This window comes from Porites lutea, chromosome 1 (assembly GCF_958299795.1).
Source record: "Porites lutea chromosome 1, jaPorLute2.1, whole genome shotgun sequence".
Classification (NCBI taxonomy): Eukaryota; Metazoa; Cnidaria; class Anthozoa; order Scleractinia; family Poritidae; genus Porites; species Porites lutea.
This window is the reverse complement of record NC_133201.1, coordinates 44,041,220-44,065,283: the sequence shown is the minus strand read 5'-3', so window position 1 is coordinate 44,065,283 and position 24,064 is coordinate 44,041,220. Positions and strand designations below refer to the sequence as shown.

The 24,064-nt window shown below is 40.0% G+C and overlaps 1 protein-coding gene across 1 annotated transcript in view; it reads right to left on the bottom strand.

Moving 5' to 3' along the window:
* Positions 1-3,133: 3,133 nt before the first annotated feature.
* LOC140930312 (transient receptor potential cation channel subfamily M member 3-like) overlaps positions 3,134-24,064 on the bottom strand; it is a 32,148-nt gene continuing 11,217 nt past the window's right edge. Inside the window, exons 10-25 of the mRNA XM_073379992.1 lie at positions 22,344-22,413; positions 21,995-22,095; positions 20,905-21,045; positions 19,254-19,307; positions 19,048-19,143; positions 17,593-17,804; positions 16,309-16,537; positions 13,797-13,942; positions 12,913-13,054; positions 9,326-9,454; positions 8,478-8,726; positions 7,525-7,702; positions 7,075-7,207; positions 4,502-4,713; positions 3,662-3,782; positions 3,134-3,269 (exon numbers count right to left, since the gene is read on the bottom strand). Coding sequence (XP_073236093.1) covers positions 3,134-3,269; positions 3,662-3,782; positions 4,502-4,713; positions 7,075-7,207; positions 7,525-7,702; positions 8,478-8,726; positions 9,326-9,454; positions 12,913-13,054; positions 13,797-13,942; positions 16,309-16,537; positions 17,593-17,804; positions 19,048-19,143; positions 19,254-19,307; positions 20,905-21,045; positions 21,995-22,095; positions 22,344-22,413 — 2,349 coding nt within the window. The remainder of the gene's footprint in view (positions 3,270-3,661; positions 3,783-4,501; positions 4,714-7,074; positions 7,208-7,524; positions 7,703-8,477; positions 8,727-9,325; positions 9,455-12,912; positions 13,055-13,796; positions 13,943-16,308; positions 16,538-17,592; positions 17,805-19,047; positions 19,144-19,253; positions 19,308-20,904; positions 21,046-21,994; positions 22,096-22,343; positions 22,414-24,064) is intronic.

Here is a 24,064-nt window from a genome sequence, read left to right as displayed (position 1 = left end):
CACCCCTCTCCATCTGAATTTCTTGCTTGGCTTGGTCCTCAGCTCCCGCAAGCTTCTGTTTCCCCAAGGTAGCCTCCCGATAAATAAACCAGCTTATTTTCGAAATTTGTAATTTTCTGTTTTAGTCTCACTTTTCACAGAAAATATGACAGAAATAACACTCCACCTTTATTTACTGTCCCATCGAAGATTGAAGTGATAATACGCAAGGTGATAATACCGAGATTACCTCTATTGAATATGAAGCATAACGTGAAGCACTCTTTCAACGCAAATAAAAATGCTGTGCGAGTGAAAGTTTTCTGGCAGTTTCCTCAGACCATTTTATTTGGTAAACGGTTACTTTGGATTGTCTAGCATAATATTCATGACTTGATTCAATTTATCAAACACTAGTTATAGTGTTTCATCTCTTAACAAGAAGTGGGTTGAATAAGTGAACTCGGTTTATAGTCAATAGTAAAATTTTGCCAGACCAGGTGCAGTAAAGTCATGTGTATGGGTCAGATTTAAAGAGGATACTTCCCCACAGCCCCCTTAAATCCCCTCTCCCAGGCTACAATGTAGGTAAGGGAATCTCGGTTTTCGGCCCACTCTATGTTCTGCGTTATAATAATGAACCTTCATACAAAATAAGTCAGAAACGAATAGGCACTCAGAAGATTAATTTTAATTCAACTTCCATTTTGCAAACATGGCAAGAGTCTTGAAAACAACACAACACTCTATAAACGCTGACTAATCAAACTGAAACTTAATTAACTAGACGATACAGGCGCTTAGAACGAGCACTCTCAGAATGGCAAATTATAATAAACAAAATCAACGTAACTCTGATGTGAGTTTCAACCAAAAGAGTGGGTACAAATTAAGCACTGCAAATCTCAATCTAATTTTCAGTTACATGGTGTAAAGAAATACTGAAAGGCCCAGCAACTGATTCAGACGGCATTTCAGAAGTGGGCCACCCCAGGAAACGGCTCAAAAACAGTTGTGGAAACACTGCGAAAAACACTTTTCCTTTCGATTAAAACTGAAAACCAAACGCTAACAAAAGGAAAAAACTAACAACCGCTAAGTATACTTAAGCCAAGAAAGCTATTTTTCGAGGGCAACACTGCAAAATCATTCCAAAAAATATAGCTTAATAAGCAAAACGCCATGGAATTCGAAAATGTCATCGCCCCTCATTTCCCCCATTTTCAGAAAAGAAGCGAGGTTGCATTCGCGGAATAGAGGCCAGTAATTGAGCTCACTCATTAATCTCAACACACTTTTTAAAACCTATCCTTCTGTTTTTATATTAATAATGAAGTAGAAAGAATTGTGAAGTGTTTCTTAGTGTTGCTAACCTGCCAGCAAGTTCTCCTATTAGGGCGAGCGAAGCGAGTCTCGCGAGAACTCGCGAGGGAGCGGCGAAGCCGCGAGGGGCAGAGGAAAGGAGCTTCCTCGGCCCCTCGCTCGCGCGTTCTCGCGAGGCTCGCTCCGCTCGCCTAAATAGGAGAGCTTGCTCGCAGGCTATAGTGCTGCGGAAACCATTGTTAGTTCGCTTATGTGTTGTTGTGGTGTGGTTATTGTTCAGTATCTGTTCAATCTTTTTTATTTACGTTACATAAACACACACGCACAATATATCCAGGTCACTTTTAGGTAACTTCAGACAGGGGAAGAAGTAAATGAAATGTGACTTAAGCCCGGGACTCCATTCAAAAGAATGCGTTATTTAACGTGGCCATCTTGTGCAAGGTAAATGAGAGAATGGCTTGCAGGTTGATTTGAACGCTGACTTCTTGCCAGTTGACACTGCAGTCACCCACTTTGTCCTGAGAGAGAAGAAAATGCAGTTCACATTCTAAAGAGTACAGTTAAGCAGCAGGGTCTTCCTGCGAACAATTTCACGACATTCATGGGACGAACTGTCTACTTCTTTGAGACATATTTTGAAATATCACGAGTGGTATTTACACCCAAATATCAGGTACAAATCATCCTATTATTTGTTTATACTACTATCCACAAAAGGTTTGTAATTTTCACATGCAGGTATTTCAAATTACCGGTAAGCTGAAGTACCACTGCTCTAAGCCAATCAAATTACAGAAATTTCTCATGTAGTAGTATAAGAGCGCTGAAATTGCAATCCCGAGGCTCCGAGTTCAATCCCCACCCTAGCTCATCTTCCCGGTCACGCTCGCAAATAGGGAGCTTAAGCAACGACAACGGTAGTCCAGGTCCGTCCCGTCTCTCTATGTCACGCAAATCAGGGAGAGAGCGGGAGAGAGAGGGACCCTCTCTCACTCCAGGCGTTGCGTGACTTGGGCCTAGGTGGGGGTGGGGGGGAACTGGACTACGGCGAAGACGACGACAATGACAACGGCAAAAAAGCAATAAGTTTAGATTAGCAAAACAACAACTTTGTACGTAATCACGCTTTTTTGTACATTTCCTTGCCGTCTCTGCACGACTACGACTTGAAACTGCCTAATTTCACGTCTTACCGAGGACGTGAACACAAGACAACGACTTTCTATTTCTTTTTCTGAACTATGACAAAGTCCTTTAGAATTCAACTTCTGAAAAAAATCGCCGACATTTGACAAATTAAAAGAGATGGAATAAGAGCGATGAAGTTTGAGACAGCCAGAATTCACTCTTTGGAAACGTCATCATAGCCGTTGCCGTCGTCGTTGCTTATTAGCTCCCTATTATTGAGCCGACTGGTTTTCCTCCGGCCAGTTGGGATTCTAATTAAAACTTGTGGGGCACAATGAAAACTAATGGATTACCATTAATTGTGGTTCCCCTTTTAAGTCCGTTTTTTCACTTACCTAAGGCCTGGTTCACCAGGCCCCATATATTTGAAAACACAACTTTATATACCCCACTTACTGGTCTTACTACGAAACCATTATTCATTATATTGAAAACGGGGGCGTTTCATAATTTGGGTCTGGATAAATGTGCATGGTAAGCCGAACCATTTAATATAGTTGCGTTTATTATAAATTTTATCCTGCGAAGTGTAGACAGCCGGGCCTAAGAGTGATTGTGCAAACTAATTATACAGCTAATATAAAACAAACACTTTCTATATCTGGAGAACAAAAACAGTCCCACACTACAATTTTACCTGTTAATACGTCTGCAATAGATTGACGCCTTGATTTCGATCGACTTTTCCCAGTCTATAGAGCTCTTCATCAACGTTCTTGAACCGCTGGTTAACAAATCGAAACATATCTTGGAGCTGGCTACAAACTGAACCCATGCTGTCAGATTTGCAAAGGATAAAAGCATATCTATCACATTGGAATAATGGTTATCTTTTTAACTACTTTTAAGCATTTTTTGTGAGGTTTGAAACTCGCTTGGTAAATAAATATATCTAGAAAGGACAAAAGAAGCAACAAAAACAAACAAACAAACAAATATAAACAAAACGAAACAAAGAAAAAAGCAATCGTTCACCACTGGCTACTTTACTTATTCTTAGTATCAAAAGCCATACTTTCAAAATTTATTAAAGTGCAGCCAATGAAAAGCATTTGTTTTTTTTTTTGCTCCACGCTCCTCCCAATAAAATTTTGTAAAAAATAGTCACGAATTGATTGATCTAACTGACAAAAAATGTAACTAGAAGCATAATTCCGGCTGGTTATACCTATCATTGATCACTCTGATTTGTTCTTCTTGGGTGGCACGAAGCAGTGCGTTTTTCTCTCTCAGGTATTCATCCACGCATCGCTCTTCGAAAATTTTCATGCTATTGTCATACGAATTCCCTAGGGAAAGATAAAATACAGCTGCTTACATGGCGATTAACCGGTCAGCATTCGATTCCATTCTTCAGAACCACGTACCTTCCCCTCTTAGCTACACCTACAAGAAATTTCTAAGTCACTCAAACGTCTGCCCTTCTAATCTCTTTTCTTAATCTAAGTCCTATCGATCCTGGGACCGAGGCACCGAATCCTATCGTCTCCACCACCTTTACCACGGTGGATTCGACTGCGAGATCAGCTTTGTTTTACATGTTTATGGTGACAGACCTAACAGTAAATGAAAGTTAACCATTTCGAGTCGGTGCTTAGTCCTAATCATTATTGTCAGTGTTTAACCCTAATTATTATAGTCAGTTTTCAACCCTGATCACTATAGTCAGTGCGCTTGCTTCTATACGATGAACTGCTTTGTGTAACAATCATGACGTGTCTAATGTGGTTCTGGACGATGGAATCTAATGTTGACCCGATTAACTGGTGTGTGATTAGAATGTGATCTCCCATCTTTTCTGCCATCAAAAACCATAAAAGCCTAACACTGAAGGTTAGCAAACAAACAAGGATGAAGTAATTGCGCATTCTTCTTTCATATATATCAGGATCAAATTAAGACACAATTGTTTAAAAATTACCTTCTGCTCTCCCTTTTTCGATCTGAATAGTTCAGACCAGGAAGTTCTGGCGAACTTTGCTTTGGTTTTAAAAACTAGACGTCTTACTTGTCACTGTAGAAGCAGCGTCTTGATTTCCATTTCGATTGCCAGATTTCTTGAAACAGCAGCGGTACAAGAATCTTATAACGTAGATCACATGATTCAAGATAATGAACGGTGGTACTAAGACAGGTCTCTGCTTGTATTCCTTAACCAGGTAGTAACGCTCAAACATCCAGATCTGTTTTGCGTTGGCCTGCACCTTCTCGTACGTATTACTGAGATGCAAAGGATGAAATTTAAATAGCTATAATAATATGTAAATTAAGGGTAACGGCAAAGGCTCACTGGAGCCAAAGGCTCAAACGGCCGGAGCTTATGGGCGCGATCCATTCAACCAAAATTCAGACCGGTCCGACCGGGAAAAGAGAAACACCTCAAAAGGTGGACCTGTTTTTCCGAAACTTTTCCGGTTGGACCGAACCGATCCATTGAGTTTTGGACCGAAATTTCCGGAAATTTTGGTTGAATGGATCGCGCCCTATATTATCCCGGTTTCCTTAGCATGAGGCATGCCTAGGAGTATTGCTACTCCCCTATGGACGGGATGCTAGTCCATCGCAGGGTTACCCCCCAGCAGTACGTCGCCGGTACCCATTTATACACCTGAGTGAGGAGAGACAAAGTGGAGTAAAGTTCCTTGTCCCGATCCAGAGCTCGAGGTGTTAACCGCTCGACCACAACCGCCTCCACAGGTGTAAAGGATGAAAGTTAAATAGCTACATGTAGATAAAGATGTAAGAATGATGGCATAAACGGCGCACGCTGCCGACTCTCAAGCCATTTTCACCTTATCTTTTACAATCAATTCAGTGATATTTCATTGATAGTTGATTTTCTCATTAAGAATGAGCTTTGGACACCATTAATAGTTAAGGTTTTTCAAGCGATTTTCATGCGTTTCAATATTTTTAGGTGTCTTTACAGTGCTACTACTATAACAGGGGCCACCTAGACGAACTTGACCAATCAGATTACAGGAAAATGACAACATGTTCCGGGAAAATTAGTTGTCAATCATAATCGAAATAAACAAAATGGATCGAAAGCAACCAGTTACAACCTATAGAAGTGACCTATGGAACCGCTGAAGAAAGCCCGTCTTTCCTGAGAAGTCTGTTAGAGTGAATGACGGAGGCAAAAAAAGCGTACAAGTTAGTCTGGTTAGTTAAATTTTTGACTTGAGCTCGTGATGTTTTTGCAAAGCCCGGGTGCAAAGCGCGGCAATGGAAGCGAAAAAAAATTGCTGGTAGATGACAAAATAACAGCGTGTGTCAAACAAATATGTCTCCTGGGTGTTATATCAGTGTAAAGTTTCGAATAGGAAAACATTGTCTGGGGAAACATTTTTCTTGATAAACGTTTGCTATCAATATTTAAATCTGTGCTTTGAGTAACTTATTGCCATTTTTTTTTTACGAGCTGCTGATTGGCTCAGGACCAACTTTCTTGGAATGTAATTGTTATTTTCCTGTAATCCAGTTGGTCAACTTTGTCTAACTGGCCCCGGTTACAGTAGTCTAACTTTAAGTGTCATGGAGACTGCACCTCAATAATCGACGGTCTCCATCCCCGTCGAAGGCAATCGGACCTAATCGTTCAGTTTTTCAATTGTGGAGACAGCGTGGCCAAGTGGTGAGAGCGATGGACTTGCAACCCAAAGGTCTATTACAAAACAATCGAATTAAGTTCCATTGTGTTCGTTAAGCTTCGTAGCGTAAGGACAGGCCTCTGACACCCTGCGTGGAAAAAGTTTGATTGGTTCGGTAATTGTTCTATTTTGTTCGATTACCGAATTCAGTTGAACTCAATCAGTGACAGGCACAGAGTTGAGGTCGATAGAACTAGCGTTCGATTATTGTTATCATTTTAAGAACTAACAAATCCACGATAAATTTCCATGGTCTGTACTCTTATCGACTATAGAAATGATGTCAACATGTTAAAATGTTTGCAGTAAAACCACTCGCCTGCGACTAGTGGTTGCACTTAACTTTTGAACATTTTGACGTCATTTCTATGGTCTGTAAGAAAACAGACCATGGAAAATAGTCGTCGATATTTTTGCAATAACATGGGCAGTTGTTGAAATCCATTTAGGTTGAAGCTTCTCGAAAATTCGCGCGCGAGAGAAAAGAGAAAAACAAATTGTGCGACCATCACATCATTTCCATGGTCTGCAATCTTATCGACCGTAGCTCTCGGCAAAAGAGCGCGCGAGAAATCACTCAGTTATTGTAAAACTAGAGTTCGATTTTATGGGCTAGGTCTACATGTAAATAATAGTACGGTGATAGCGTAACGAATTAGTCCACTGTTTATGACGATCTCTCTGTATGCATATCGAATTCTGGAATAAAAATACGCAGAAATTTGTGACAAATCCGTTCAATCCCCACTTTTTGGACCATTAGAGGACCACATTCATCTCATTTGTTAATATCCTCCAGATTTCTAGATTTTACTATTGTAAAACAAGTGATTTTTGACTGTATTCCATGTTTCTTACTCCAGAATATGGTCATTCGAACGAGCCCTAGGCAACTTTTTAATAGAGCAATTTACTGTTGGAGACTTACTTGAAAATAGCAATAAGAAGATTTAGCAGAAGAATGTTGACGACAAGCAAGTAAATCGCAGTCATGAACAACACCACTGTGTCCCCGTAGCTATCTTTTCTTGCAGTGCCAAAAACGGTTGTCGTGTTTTCAACTGGAATAAAATATACGAGACAATTAGCTATCACAGTCAGAGCTACATATACATAAACCCAGAAACCGTGGGACTACAGACCCATAGGCTCATAGAGCCCCAATCACAAGTGTAGCACATTTCGAGCGTAAAGGATATCTTCATCGTAGATCAAATTAAGACAAAGGAACAAGCGAGCTGAATAACGAAAGTTTTCTGTGGAAGTATAATTGTAACCGCGGATTATTGCGCTCGACAAAACTTCTATTTTCGAATACATGTTCACGAAATGGTAGCCATCACCTGGTATTCTGCGATTATCAAAATGAAATACTTACTTTTATCTGGAGCATCCAAAAAGAGCTCTCCATGGGCCTGAAAGTACGGCCTGAAGAAGATCCGAGATGCCATGGACCAGGAAGGACCTTCGTTTGGGTAGAGGATAGCTTGTTGAGGAATTCCATAGGCCAGGAAAAAAACCACCATGATCAGAAGAAAATACATTAAATCCAGAGTCTAAGGAGTCAAAAGATATTAAACAAAAAATGTTTTGCAAGGTTAGAATGTTCAATGCCCTGACAAGCATTACACGAATAAACACCATCAAACAAATAAGCAAACAGCAACAACAACAAATATGCTAAAGAAATACGAAGAAGCTGCAATAGTGTGTTTCTCGCACTTCCTAAATATTTTTATGACTCAAAAATAAAAGAATATCAAGGTAAATTTTTCTGAATGTGTTTTCTTTAATTGCCTCATGTTTCTTTTCAAAATGTGAAATCTCTGACGTAAAAGTAATTTTTCATTCACTTACTTGACATTCAAGCAGAACCGATTAGCACTTGCCCTGCATTTTTATGATGAGAATATATATAACCTAGAAATAGCATTGTTTTTACTCATTACCCTGTAAGTTCAAGTTGGTTACTAAAATCAGAGAGCTATACGCTGTTCACTGGGTCGTAGTTAGTATAATCTAATAGCTATAAAGCCCGACAAGTTTACCATGCCTTGCGCTCAAAGCATTCCAACCAGGTTGGACTGAATCCCCGTTATTTTTTGCCCACTTTCAATTGGCCAATTTCCTTTTTTACTTTGACTATTTATGTCAACATGTGACACTTGTACACTGTGAAGATCACAATTATGTAAAGGATATGAATCATGCGTGCTTATAAATAATGCAATGTAGTAAATTTGAACTCCAAATAGAGAAATTACTATGTAACCAGGCGTGTTACTTTGAAGCTAAATATTTAAATGATCTTCAATATTTGTCGTCCCTTACCATCCTGCCAATCATGACCACGTAAGGTCCCATGTGTTTGCTAACATAAAAAAAGTGCATCAGACGCATAATCCACATAGCCACATCAAAGCAGTAAACCACGTGACCTGCATCACGCGTTGGTGGGTATAGTCTGAGTCCAAGGCCAATGAAAAACGATACCACTGCGAGGCCGTCGAGACGGTTCCAGTTACTGGAGGCCCATGCTTTGAATTTGTTTTTCAGTGTTGGTGGTTCGGAGTGAAGAATCTACCAAAAAAGAGTAATCTTTTATTTAAATCGCAAACCGAATTGTTCCGCAATTTTACTCATTATACACAGTCAAACCCTTTCAGGCATGCCAGGACTTTTGGTGTCAAGTTTAAAACTTGTAGGGCCAAGAGTTGTTCTATTAACTCCCAATGCCTTCGGGTAAACTCATTCTAACAGCCACCAGTTTTTTTTCAAATAAATCTTTGTTCGTATTTTATATATTTTTTGTAGATATCCTTTACAGTTATAACTTTTGAATTTCTTAAATCGATTGTAATTTATGCGTCTTAATTTAGTAGTTTTTGTCTTTTGTATGTATAAACGTAATTCAGCCTCTGACTGCGATGTCCATACCAATAAAGTATCTATCCTTCCATCCATCCATCGATCTCTAGTACTCGGTACTTGAAAAAAGTGTGTGTTAAAATCTGTCAGCGCCCAACGAGTACCGTACGCGGGGCACCAAAATCAGCAAGATTATACTCTCTTCTTAAAGCAAGTGAAGTTCAATGTATGTAGTATAAGAGTGATCTCTTTTTTAAGTGTCAAAGAGTAAACAGCTAGGCTAGAGGTCGTTATATACAAGATTGTGTTACCTGTCTGATTTCCTCAGCGCACAAAGTACAAACGAAGATGATAAGCACAATTTCGCCGATGGAAGGAATTTTGTCTTGACGAACAAGAACAACGTAGCTGAACAGGGCCAGGAATAACATATAATCAAACTGAAAAGTCAACAACAATAACAACAATGAACTCAAAATCAGTTGTAAAACCTGTCAACAATCACACTGCTGAGCACCATGCCATTAACAGACGAAACATCAAATCGACTGGGACTCTGCGACATGTATTACATATTCTACAGACTACTCATATCAACGACTCACTTTAGAAAGCTGGTTTACTAACTTATAACAAACACCTTTGAATCGCAGTCAACAGTTACCGGCACCTTACAAACGACTTATTGACGGAATCGAGCAAAACTAAGTGGACAACTGACAATTTGACTGACAATAAACGACTGTTTCACTGTGACAAAAGACGGATCGAAACGTACCAATGATATTACGAGTCTTCATAGCCAAAAGCATCATCGCTTAACTGAGAGACGACCAATAACATCGCGAGTTAATTGACCAATCAGGTCAATAACCAGAGTTTAATACCATCAACTGACGTGATACAACTCACTTTGCTAAGCTAAGCTATTAGATAACCTAAAGCCACACAAGGCCGCTGGGCATGATGGTCTTTCTACCATGGTCCTCGGGGAGCTCTCTTCAGTAGCTTTCAGTAATAGCAACAGTCCTTCAGAAGATCTTCAGTAAGTCCCTATCACCTCACCAAGTACCAGAGGACTGGAAAAAAGTCTTGGTAATACTCATCTTTAAGAAAGGCGATAAGGAGACTCCGGCAAACTACAGACCAATTTCCCCGACATGTATCTGCAGTAAATTGCTAGAGCACATCCCTGATTTGGGCATAATTTGCATATATCTCAGCCGTCCAGCCTACGTCGACTGCAAGTCGCGACGGTGAGAAGGCTTAGTGCGGCGGTGTCTCGAGAACGTGAGTTTTCTCTTCGTGTTTTTGTCTTCAAAATATCTTTATTTTAACAGAATACCGCTTTAATCTGTTTCTGTAATGTCTAGTTTACTTCAAATGGTAAACCTTTCTCAATTACTTGTTATAACACTATTTTATGATCGAATATAACTCACTGAACTTGTCCAAATGGTACAACTGCAGGATTAGAATTCCCAGCGATAAAATTATCACATTTAATACTCTCGCATCATGTGGACATCGGATTCTTCTCTTTTCTTTATTCACGAAGTATTTAGTTCATTTTTCTGCTTAAGTTATAGGCCAAAATAAAATTACGTGTTCATAGGTTCATTTATTCCACAAAGTAAACCCCTTGATAAGATGAAGGAACTCGGCTTGTTTGTCGCGCGCATTGTCCATCGTATAATTTGTTCTTATTTTAAGAATGTGGAGTGGACTAAAGTTCACGATATTCAGCTTGCTAAAGAGATTCTTGTAAGTGAACCCTACCGCTTCAAGCCCAGAACTGTGTAAGCTCTATTACCAGCCGTTGTTACTCTAAGAACTGTGGAGCGTGGGAAAATGTGGCCGATACGTAGATCGCAAATGGGCTCAATGAAGCGACAAACATTCTCTTTAGAGTAACAAAGTGTTCAACTAGTTTTCATTGTACAAGAGAACGAATTCCTCATCTGATATGACACCATCATATAAAAGTAGACCAAAATCTCTCGGATCTCTTTCAGGGAACTCATTCTCTCGAACCTTCAATAAAGTGAAAAAAACGTCTTCGACCGTCACCCCTCTACTGAAAATTAAAGTTTGTTTCTCTCGCCAAGTCAACGTCGTCCCTCCCCAAGCCGCCGCGGCCAAAGTCATCGTCCTCTATGGCACCGTCCACCTAAACTTAAGGTCGCTAATAAAAATGTAGAGGAGGGAATAAAAACATTGAAGAGGAAAAATAATAAAATTGTAGAGGAGGGAATAAAAAAATTGAGAGGGAAAAATATGGTGGTGGTTGTATATATTCACTATTGACCAAGCTGTGTTCAAAAAAGGTGAGTCTAGGGCCGATCTGGGGTCGATGTAGTGGCGATGTAGGGTCGATGTGGGATCGATGTAGGGTCGATGTGGGGTCGATGTGGCGTCGATTTGCAGTCGATGTAGGGTTGATGTAGGGTCGATAGAAGGTCGATGTATTAACAAAGAGATTAACAAAAGTACGAGGAGGAGGTGGGGAAAGATTAATATTGTGGAAAGGGAGGGAATTCAAGAATGGGGAAGGAGAATAATAAAATTTTGGAGGAGGGAATGAAAACATTGAGGAGGGAAAATAATAAAATTGTGGAGGAGGGAATAAAAACATTGAGGAGGGAAATTAATAAAATTGTGGAGGAGGAAGGGAATAAAAATAAAAAGGGAGACGGGTTGGAAAGAATTGTCTTTCTTGCTAACACACGACCTTATCTTAATGAGATTCCTGCGCATTTTATTCATGCGATAAAGACGAAAGGTTATGACGTCATTGGCATTAATGCATTCCTGCGCAAGTTAATGAAGGGTTAATCAAGAGAAAATAATAAAATTGTGGAGGAGGGAATAAAAAAATTGAGGAGGGAAATTAATAAAATTGTGGAGGAGGAAAGAAATAAAAATAAAAAGGGAGACGGGTAGGAAAGAATTGTCTTTCGTGCTAACACACGACCTTATCTTAATGAGATTCGTGCGCATTTTATTCATGCGATAAAGACGAAGGGTTATGACGTCATTGGCATTAATGCATTCCTGCGCAAGTTAATGAAATTCCTGCGCAAAAAAGTGGAGTAAACGGTCCCCCCTATACTACTAAACGTACGGCCAAATTCGTCAGCTTTAAAAGCCAAAGCTTATAAAGGCTTAGTCTGCCCCCAGGTTGAGTACTGCTCAAGTGTTTGGGACCCCCGTCCAGGCGTTGAGAATAACGGTTCATATAAGATGGAAAAGATACAGCGCCGCGCGGCTCGATGGTGCCTGCGCCGGTACAACAACACATCTAGCGTCACCAACATGCTTGAAGATCCTACATGGCGTACCCTTGAGCATAGTCGGATTTTTAACTCTCACGACCTACTGCGCCCTGTCACGCGCAGGACACGTTGCTCGCACTCGGAAAGGCTTCAAACTAGCCTGTCCTCTGAGTATTTATCCTATTTTTCAAGAACAATTATTCAGTGAAACAATTTGCCGCCTGCTTCTGTCTTTGGCGAACACTACTCTTTAGATACTTTCAAAGCCCATGTAAGCTGCCTAAATCATCTTCCCGTTTATTAGCCTATAAAGTTAACTTTTTTTGCTGACCTACGCAGCCAATAATCCTCTTAAGGAAGATAACCTCTATCTTGGTGATCAAAATTAACCCTACCTAGGGTTAATTTTGATCACCAAGATAGAGGTTATTTTTAGTTCACCGTTATTTAATTATGCAGTAAACCATGTGACATCCAAAATCTTATTAATCTTGTCTTAGATACTTTATGCAGTCTTAGTATTTTTTTTTAATATTTTTATTTTTAAGCGCTGATGATATCGGCGCTATATAAATATTATTATTATTATTATTAAAAATCAAACAAAAAAACTCGTCCCTCACCACGTTGGCCCAAAATTTAGTTGCTGGAGCATGGTAGAACGCTATAAACGTTTCGCTCCACGTTAATTTCCTCCACAGGGATCCTTTTTCTTTTTCCCGCCATACTATGTTCAGGTCGAATTTACTCGCTGAGAAAATGTTTCTAAGAGACAATTAATACAGAAGCTATAGTTACTCATAATAATGCTATAATTCCTTTTTGTAAACGCAGACTTGAGAATGATATTCAGTGACCTTTGAACCTTTAATACCCCATTCCACCCTCTGGTTCGGAATTAATGGGAAACATTTGTTCCACAGTAAATTGACTGGAAAGTACGATGTTGTCTCTTTGAGAAGCTAAGTAAAGGAAAATGGAAACTCTGTGTTTAAACATTGATAAAGCTGCTGTCATACAGTTTTAGCAGTCAAATTTCTATGGAAAATAGAGTTCTAAAATGATAACGTCATAAAAATTAAGTTTGTGAAATTGTGGCATTTGTCAAGATATTCTGAAAGAACAACATCTAAGAGGCCTACTTGCCAAAAGCTAGCATTTCGGGGCATATTGTTTCTGAGATATTAGCCCAGTGATGCTCCGATGACTCCATACAAATCCTTCTAAATTTGACTCAGTTTGCCACACTAGGAACCGAGTCAAATTTAGAAGGATTTGTATCGAGTCATTGATCACTGGGCTAATATCTCAAAGACAATTTGCCCCGAAACGCTAGTTTTTGGCAAGTAGGCCTCTTAGATGTTGTTCTTTTAGAATATCTTGACAAATCCCATAATTTCACAAACTTCCTCCAATCAAATACTAAGCAGCAACAACCTCAACATTATTCACGTCTCTCAACATGCAAAGTGCTTGAATTGTTTTAAGAGAGATTCTGCACACATACCCTTTTTCACTTCCTTCATTCCCTCCATTTTCAGGAACGTCTGAGCTGAAGATGGGATTGTCTGTTCCAAGATTCTTTTGTTTTTCTGGTAGTTGATGAAACTCAAGTGAAAGTACTGTGGTGGGAATCAGAAGCCCTAATACGATCTAATGGGATAAAATACAGACGCAAAAAAAATACTCAGGAGCGAACTCATGCAGTCTACAGAGACCAGAACCGAAGTTCTACTTGTATCTGCTGTCGTGGAGTTCCTATAAGAATTAGGTAGCTTTAGCAACGACGACGGCGACGGCAGCGAAAACGTCACCGTTTAAAGGACTTCTCTGTTTTCATACTTTGTTGCATTTATTCCAACTCGCTAAAAATGTTCAAGTAGGTGAATTTTTCTTAGGAACAAACAAAGTTTAAAAGTGGAAAGAGAAATTCGTCGTCATGTGTTTTAAGAGGGACCTTAAGCAACGACGACGACGACGACGACGGCAGTGAAAACGTCACTAAAAAATGAATTTGCGCTCTTTAAAACTTAATCGTGTCTATTTGGACCCGCTCATTATTTAAAATGCGGGCGACTTGAATTGAGTTGAATTCTTAAGGATTTTATTCAGGATCAAAAAGAGGAAGGAAAATTCGTCGTCGTATGTCCACGTCCCCCATAAAACGTCAAATTTGGAGGTTTCACGTCGTAGTCGTGCAGTGGACGTCAAAGAAATGTACTAAAAAGCGTGATGCACGTGCAGAGCTGTTGTTTTGATCATTAAACCTATTGTTTTTTTAAGTTGTCGTCGTAATCGTCGTAGTTGCTTAAGCTCCCTAATAGGGACCTTACGAAACTACGACGGCGACGGCCAGGAGAACGTCAAAAAAGCAGTAGGTTTAATGAGCAAAACAACAACTCTGCGCGTGCATTACGCTTTTCTGTACATTTCTTTGCTGTCCTTGCACAACTACAAGGCCTCTGGGTACGATGGCCTAAGCGTACGTGTACTCAAGAAAATTGCACCGGTGTTTATGCACTTAATCTTTCAATATAGACAAACATTTTTCCTAACCACTGGAAAATAGCTAAAGTCACACCACTGCACAAAGGAGGAGCACGAAATGACATCAACAATTATCGCCCCATATCGATTTTACCTATACTTTCGAAAATTCTCGAAAAGAACGTGGCCAGCTCTCTATCTGTTTTCTTACGCGATAATAACTTTTTATAGGAGCTGCAATCAGCCCTTTAGGTCAGGACACTCAACTGAAACAGCCTTGATCAGACTCACGGATCAGATTCTAAAAAACATGGACAATGACGAAGTGACGGGTTCTGGTTTTTATAGATTTCCGAAAAGCTTTTGATGTAATTGATCATGAACTTCTTCTAAAAAAGTTGTCTATCTACGGTGCTACCCCTTCTTCTGTTGCCTGGTTCAAATTTTACTTGTCTGAGAGGAAGCAGTTTATTTCGTTAGGGAAAACTACGTCTAAACAGTTGACGGTAAAGCAAGGTGTGCCCCAAGGGTCAATCCTAGGTCCGGTGTTCTTCCGTTTGTTCGTCAACGATATGCCCCTCCTCGTTCAAAAGTCAACTATGGACATTTATGCAGATGACACCACCTTATATTAGTTAGAGCTTACTAGCTTAGCTATAAAGGTTGAGAACATTCGAGGGAATAACTGCGTACGTGCTCTAAAAAAGTCCAGAGTCGTGTTGGTCTGTCAACACCTTTTCAACTGTCAGAGGAAAATACAACAAAAAAATAATTTATGCAAATGTAACCGGAACACGATTAACGAAGGCGATTCACAGACGTCTCTTCTCCCGATTTTTGTCTGAGGGAGGGGGGACGTCTGTACACAGGCTACGGCAACGGGAACGTCAAAAAAGCAATAGGTTTAATGAGTAAAACAACAACTCTGCACGTGCATCACGCTTTTAGTGTACATTTCTTTGCAGTTCCTGCATAACTATGACCAAATTTTAAGTTTACTTGGGAGCCGGAACGGCAAGGCGGTAAATTCTACAATTTCTGTCAGAACTTGGGCGCGGTCCCTTCTCCTCAGCTCCAACCTAAATTCCCTTCTTTTAAGTAAGTGAGCCTCTTGGAATAATCGGTAAAAAAAGTGAAAGGATGCAAAGTCTATTTTCCAGCGACGTTGTCATAGACGTCGCCGTTGTCGGATCGTAAGGTCCTTAATACGTCCTCAGTAAAACGTGACAAAGGTGATATGACGTTATAGTCGAGCAGTGACGTCAAAGAAGTGTACAAAAAGCATGATGTTGTGTTGTTGGTTTGCTTATCTAAGCTTATTATTGATTTTTTTTTTATGTTCTTGTTGCCGTCACCGTCGCCGTTGCTAAAGCTCCGTATTGATTTAATCCAAACGAAAAGGAAGGCTACATTTCAAGTTGTATTCGCTGCGTCGGAAGCGATTAGCCTTTCTATGTAAAAACACAACAAGCTTATCCACCTTGAGCCGTTGTAAACGCTGTCAAGAACGTTGTAAAAAGGAAATTTCTAACCTTGAGGCTGGAATTCTGTGAAGTCCTCAAATATCCCGTCCATATTTCGGTGAGAACACCCTGGCAACTAACATGAGCCATAAATTCCTCGTGTTCGATGGCGTACGCGAGTGATAGGCAGCTCTGCCCGCCCCAGTTCCTCAAGTTGTAAATGAGCAATTGCTTGGTGCGATCTTTATTAGTTCGAAAGCACTGATCTAAGAAGGCCACAGACAGTCGCTTAAACTCCCTGACAAGGAGACAAGCAGCTCTTAGTTACTAGGAAACTTTTAACCGGAGGCAGATATTTATTTGCTTCCAAAGTGAAAAGAATATCTTACAGTCAAAACAGGTCAAGCGTACCCCCAAGATTCTATTAATGAATTGATTATTTGAAAAATGAATCCGTTAGTAGTTCCCGTAACTAGTGTCAAATTCAAATCGGAACTACTGCATGCGTAATGAGCAGTGAATAATTTACGAGAACTTGTCTGTATTTGGTCAGATTGAAAATCTTTGAATTAATTGAAATTCTTGGAAGACATTTGCATCAAATTTAGTGAAACTGAGTTGTTAGAAATTTCGTAACTGACTCGCGTGTGAATTCACGGTTCATTACGCATGCAAGAATGTAGAGATGGATCTGAAATCCACGGTGGCCCAGAAGGGTCACACATGCAAATTTTCTTCGATGTTCGGGTGTGTCACCCTAATGCAGACTCTTACAGAGACTTGACTCCTAAGCAGATCTACAAGAAGCATGAGAAGGAGAAGAAAAGGCAGTATGCGGAAAAAGTAATGGAGATCAAACAGGGAACGTTCACTCCTTTAGTTGTCACGACCAAAGGTGGATGAGTGTGTTAAGTACCACAACAGACCTGCGGAGCTGATCGCAAATAAGAAGGGAGAAAGTTACTAAACCGCAATTTCCTAGATAAGACCTTAAGTCTCTTTCGCCATAGTACGCTCTGCGATACTATCCTTGAGAGTCTCAAGATCCAGAAGAAGACAGCTAGACCTTGTTGACACAGATTTACAGATCGAAAACATTAGAGCCTGCCTCAAATAATGTTGTTATTATTATTGTTATTATTATTATTATTATTATTATTATTATTATTTCTTCTTCTTCTTCTTCTTCTTCTTCTTCTTCTTCTTCTTCTTATTATTATTATAGATGACCCAGCCTCGGATAGCTAATCGGAACGCAGGATTCACTTCATTTTTCCCTTGGAGGATTCAGCTATACAGTAAAACAAGTTATCAGCGGACTCTTAATGTCGAGGTTATATTCGCAACACTTACTCGAAATTCGCTGTGAGCTCGTCAGTGACATCCGCCTTTGCGTCATCGCGGAGTGTCAACCTCACCATCAGCTTGTACACCTTTCCTGCTATGAGTGCACGCGCCAGATTCTTTTCCCCTCGCTCCCACATGAAAAGCGCCATTTTCTGCATGTTGCTGAGTACGGACCACAGAAGCAATGCCTCGTAAGGGTCGTCTTCTATTCGTTTTTTCTAAAAAGAGGCGAATTAATTACCTTCTTCTCTACCACAGAACTTAGAAGACTCGAAAATTAAACAAGGTTCATTTGAGAAGCATCCTAGTATTTGAACTTTGTTATAAACTGAACCGTACATATCAATGATTTGCAAAATGGCAAAACATTGAAGCCCTTTTTTAATTTAGACTGAGTATACGGTAAATAGAACATACAATGATTTTCCCTTGTTGGCTTTTTCGGGAAATATTGAAATTATTTCTCGTTGTACTCTTGAGGGTAGTGTTTCGTCTCTATGAAGGAAGAGGCGTGGGATGTTCCATGCACAGTTTTACAAGTATTACGACATCTTGGAGAGCCATGGGCAGTTAGTTGTAACGGGATGGTTATGGGAGAGGTGGTTAGGGGCCTTTCTCTCGGGAGGTAGTAAAACACCCACTCGGGGTCGGGGAAAGTGCTTTTAGTTTCATTGCACAGAGGATGGGGATCCTGTGCTGCTCTAGATAGCTAAGAGAAACTAGAAACTCATAAGGGCTTGAAACATGTAACTCTAACATGTGCTCGTGAATATTCATAGTTCTCAAGTACTATATTTGGAACGAGAAGAAAAGCTAACTGACTGATCAAACTTTGTAAACGACGTGACGAAATTTTACTGCCCGTCAAATTCCTGCGCCCTCTGAAAAAATTAGGAGCTCAGGCAACAATGACGACGAGGGCTACGAAAACGTCACTTTAAGAGTGCATTCGCGCTGCTTCAAAATTTATCACGCTTATTCCATCTCGCTCACTTCGTCAAGTGTTAGTAACTTTTTCTTAAGTTGCATCCTAAAGCCCGCATAGAAATTCAGGAAACGGAAAAGAAAGTCGTTATGTTGTGCAGTTTCGCCCTCCTAAAAACGTGGAAGTGGGAACTTTCACGTCTTAGTTGTTCAGTGACGGCAAACAATTATCAAAAAGCGTGATGCACGTGCAAAGTTTTGGTTAAACCTACTGGTTTTTTGACATTCTCGTAAACGTCGCCGTCGTCGTTGCTTAAGCTCCTTAATGGCCGAAAGACGGGAGAAAAACCTTATGATAATGACCTGGAGTTTACGGAAAGGCTCGTAACTTTGACTGGAATTCGTTGTTTCCGCTTTGTAATTTTATTGTACAGTTTATGTAATTACAGAACCTACGTATACTTTATTCGCACTAAGATTTAGAGAATTGAATTTTATTGTCTATTGAACGAATCATTGCAGGAGTTGAGTTCCTACCACAAGACACATGTTGTCGTCTCCCTGGTGAGTACCCCATAAATGTGGCCATAACGCTTTTATTACATCTAAAAAGTTGAAGCCTTCGTCGTCAATCTGCAACGAATAGCATTCTCTTATACAAGTGACAGTTTATTATATTAATTAATGCCAGAGTTAATCTTAAATATATGTGAGGGTCTATGTTGAAACACTAAGTCTGTTACCTTCTCTTTTCCAATGAGTTCTTCAAGAACGACCCTCGATGGTAATCCCTGCCTCTAGAGCGGAAACACAGAAATACGATTGGAATGTTCAGGGAATTCAATTTTTAAAATAACAGAGGGTCTAATTTTTACAGAGGCTGTGTTGCTGCGTCGGAACGAAACGCTAAACTATTTGGAATTATTAGAGATGAATTATTAGAAGAGCTCAATTACTCCCACTACTGCATTTAAATAAAATTTAGTAATTTCTTCCGTATTTGGTCAGCTTATGTTCACCAAACCTGACTCAATTAACATTTGGAAAGAAAGGCATTTTAGTCGGAAGGACGCTAGTGGTTGTTTAAGTGGATTCTTTAGAGTAGTCCCCTACATGTTTTAAACTTGTAACTCAGCCACCGACTCTGTGGTTGATTTGTTTAAACCCGTTTTAGTGTTGTTTCTGTTGAGCTTTGTGAGGCGGATAGTGATAGTCCTCCTGTCAAAGTTAGAGCTAATAGCTAGGGAGTTGCTCTATAATTGCTAACATGTCTTCTCTCCTCAAGATAAGGACCACGGTACAGCGGTGAAACAAGGGACCTTACGATCAGACAACGGCGACGTCCATGAAAAATGGACTCCGCATATAAGTTTCAAACCATTTCAAGATTATCCCAAGTCGCCCAGTTAATTAAAAGAAGGGAATTTATGTTGGAGCTGAAGAAACGGGGCCGCGCCCGAGTTCAGAAAGGGATGGTAGAATTTATCGCCTTGCCTGTCCCGTCCTCAAAACAACTTTAAATTTAGTCATTTTACGTCGTAGTCGTGCAGGGACGGCAAAGAAATGAACAAAAAAGCGTGATGCACGTGCAGAGTTGATGCTAAACCTATTGCTTTTTGACCTTGCCGTCGCTGTCGCCGTCGCAATCGTAGTTTTTTAAGGTCCCTACTAAATTAAGACGAGTAATGGCTCCTCGACCGGACAGCGGCTCCGTCGCAGCTTTACATAAAAGCAGGATGAAATGAAAGGGACGTAAGTATAACAACTCCTGCAGGGAAGGGTGAAAAAATACAAAGGCTCTTGGTCTTCGTCAGTGGTCAGTAGTCAAAACTTATGTCTTTATTTCCGTTAACCCTATGGCAGCAACAGTGAAGGATCCTTTACCCTTTTTCAAGCTAATGAAACGTTTAGTGGCTCGATATGATTTTCTGCAATAGATCTAGCTTCTGGTTACTGGCAAGTGGCCGTGGATCCGCCTCTAAGGAAAAAGTGGCATCTTCCATTTAGACTAGGTTTATGAGTCCAAGGCTCTTAGGAGCATTTTTTCTAATTATGTCATTTGTGGAGGTGTATAATATCAGTATCAATATGCCTTCACGAAACGGCAGCACAACCAAGGGTTTTGCATTTGACGAGAACGGACTGAGTCCTCTCCTTCATGACCTATTGTATAGTACGGCTGTATTGAAGTGTTGTGATAGAGCGTTTCCGAAAGCAGATTCAAACGCTTCTCTTCCCAAGTTTCCTCTATTCCACTTCCATTAGTGGCAACCACCAACCCATCCCTGTACCACTGACATAAGCACTGGCCAGAAGTAACGTAAAAACGGGAGAGTGATATGTCTGAACAGCAATGATTTGGAATTAATGAACGTCGTTATGTGTTGTACTTACGGTCACTGCCTCGAAAAGGTTATTTAACCGATCTGTAGTCAGGAACTTCTTCATACAGACACCTTTTTCTAAAAGAAGATCTACAAATTCCACATGATCGTTGATTAAAGCGTCCTCCATCTTATCTTCCAAGGTCTCCATCTGTTGGATAAGCCAGCACAAAACAAATGATCAAGATAAACTACTGAATGCAACCTTAATTTAACTAAGAGATCGATATGATTTAACTCTGTTCCATCAAAACTGGACGTCATTTGTATTCCACCCGCTGAAAGACTGGGCTTCCATTTTAATGAATTAGTCTGAAGATGGATCTGTAGCATTTAACAATTTGTCCAGCTATCGGAGCAAATATTTGGCAAAACAAACCTGTCAAATGCCATTATATGTAAATTAGTAACTAAAGATAAATAACACGCCACTATTGAAGATGTCACCGAGAGTATTTCGCACTTTCATGTTCGCCTTTATTTTTCACCGCCGCTCATTTTCACCTTGCTGGCCGCTAGCATTTCTCATTTTCTCACCGCTGCTTTAAATTTTCTATTTTTCTCCCTACGAAATTCGTCTCCTTTGTTTTCAATAACTCGCACTAGCTCTTTCTCTGTTATCCACGTTAGTGTAAACATAAAAGATAACGCCGAAAAATACACGACTTTGTTGTTGTTCTTTCTTTCTAAAAGTCGGGGCGGCCATGTGGTTTCGTTCCAATTAAAACCTTGAGTTGCATTTGGGTTGCCATACCTGTTGATTGAGTTATTTTACATTGGTATGCCTGTGGTGCGGACGGACGGTCGGTCGGTCGGTCGGTCGCTCGGTGTATGGTCACGTGATTACCAAATTCTCTCGGATGGGTAGATTACCACATTTCCTTAGCTATGGGGCTCCGCCGTGGAGCTCCGCGGAGCTCCGCCGTGGAGCTCCGCGGAGCTCCGCTGAGACAAGAATTTTCATACCGAGCTTACATTTGTGTCTAAGCCTCCCAATGTGCTTTTCGGTTTCCTATCAAGTGTAATTACTTGGCCCTCACCTGGTCAAGTACAAAAATGTAATGCAACAACAATATAAACTTGCACGATTACACCCATACCTTCCACTTTTGGTCTTTAGTAAAGATCTCAGTTCTAGCAATATCAGCTCGGTTCCACGTCAAGGCCAAATCAAGCTGGTAAGAAGGCGAAGCACTTTGCGCTGCAAAAGCAAACGTATAATAGCCTCATCTATTTTTTCTTTCAATAATGAAATGACTAATCAATTTATTTTCCAGGTCCAGCAGAATTAAATATCGTTTCGGCCTTACTAAAATTTAAAAGGAACAAAGAATACACTGCATGATAGCAATTATTGCCATTGTTATTACCGCATCCTTTACGAAAATGAAATGGCCTGCCTCATACTGTCATACACTGTAAATAACTGCTTAAAAATTGCTTTCAAACCTTTCAAAATAGCTTTTAAAATCGACTTGTCGATGTCGATACCATCGTCGTCCATATGGAATATTGTGATCTGTAGGAAGGACGTTGAACAGCTAAGTAAACAAGTGGCACTGACAAAATTCTTCTTGTTATATTTTTCTCTTAAATGTCAACTTTCTCTGAAAAAGCTTGACTACAGTATGTTGCCCAGTATCCGGCCACTTAAAAAAGACTCAATTTTGCAGCGCCCTTTTTAGTTTTCGGTAAACGAAGTATTTCGAATGGAAGCTGAACACAAGTTGGTTTACTTCTTGAGAAACAGTTGCATAAGGCGCTGTTCTGTTCAGGTGAGTAAACTTTGCATGGACACTTTTTCCTGCGCAGTAAAACTAGTGCTGTTCAAATAAGGGTTGGTAATATGTTATATTTTCAAAGAAACTGTTTTGTATTTAACGTAAAGATACTTAAAGAAGTCAGGTTGTCAGAAAATTCATTAATTCTTTTTGAAATTCAATTTGTTTGGAATAACGGAGGCCAGATTGAGAAGCATTCACTAAGTATTGATTTCCTTTGCAGTGCAGAGTCGGTGAATTAGCTGCGTATAATATCCGAACAAGATTTTTTTCATACCTATAACTATAATTAAAGCTTAGGATATATAATATAATCTGTATAATGTAATTCTCGGTACTCAACCCTTTGGAAATTTTCTTCACTCATTCAGAGGCGAACTAATTTCGTGTGCACGGCTTGTTTCGCGTTGCTGCATTTTCTTTAACCGGAAGTGCCGAAATTGTACCCGGAATGCTCATAGAAATCCCCCAGTTGTGACTGGTAGAATCACAGGTAGCCCAAGCTCGAAATATGAGCATCGGCATTGTTGCGTAACATTCAAAATATAAGGATTTGTATGGGAAAAAGAACCTATCGTTTCTGTAACCTACGAAAATGAAAGGATTTCAATAAAAAACAGCTTAGCTTACTTAAAATGTGTGTTACGTCTCGCCTGTGTGGTCCACGAGCCGATGTATGGCCGTTTTATGGGTTTTAATGTAAACGGTTTTCTGTCCATATAAAGGTTGAGGTAAGCTGTTTTTTTATTGAAATCCTTTCATTTTCGTAGGTTACAGAAACGATAGGTTTTTTCCCAAACAAATCTTTATATTTTGAATGTTACGCAACAATGCCGATGCTCGCCGACCCTCATATTTCGAGCTTAGGCTACCTGTGGTAGAATGGGGTTGCAACGGGTCTGAAAAATTCCCCAAAGGGATTGAGAGGTGTGAAAGAAGGAGAAATTAGTGCTAGAAAAGCAGCCCAAGTGTGGGAACTGAACTTGAAGAAATCAACACTGCAGGTCAGACGAAGAGCTCTGATCTCTTATGGCTCTTGGTCAGACTTCGCATCTCCAACCTTGATCAGCCGCTCGCGTAGTTTTTCCCACACACCATAGTCATTTTGTTTCACGATGCTAGGTTCCCAGATCGATTTATATCTTTGAAATCGAATGCTAGACTACTTTGCAAGTGCAAGAGGAGCTTATAAGTCACTTGCCTGTCGAAATTACATGTATATATTGTAACTACGTTGTTATTGTTGTGGCCGGATACTTGGCAACATAGGAGCTCTGCAAAAATATTAATTTCTTGATGGAAACAAAGGAAAAAAAATAAACTGTCTTTCGTCATATTAAGGATCGACTAAATAGGTTGTCTCTGGGGCAAATTTCAAAATTCGTGCGA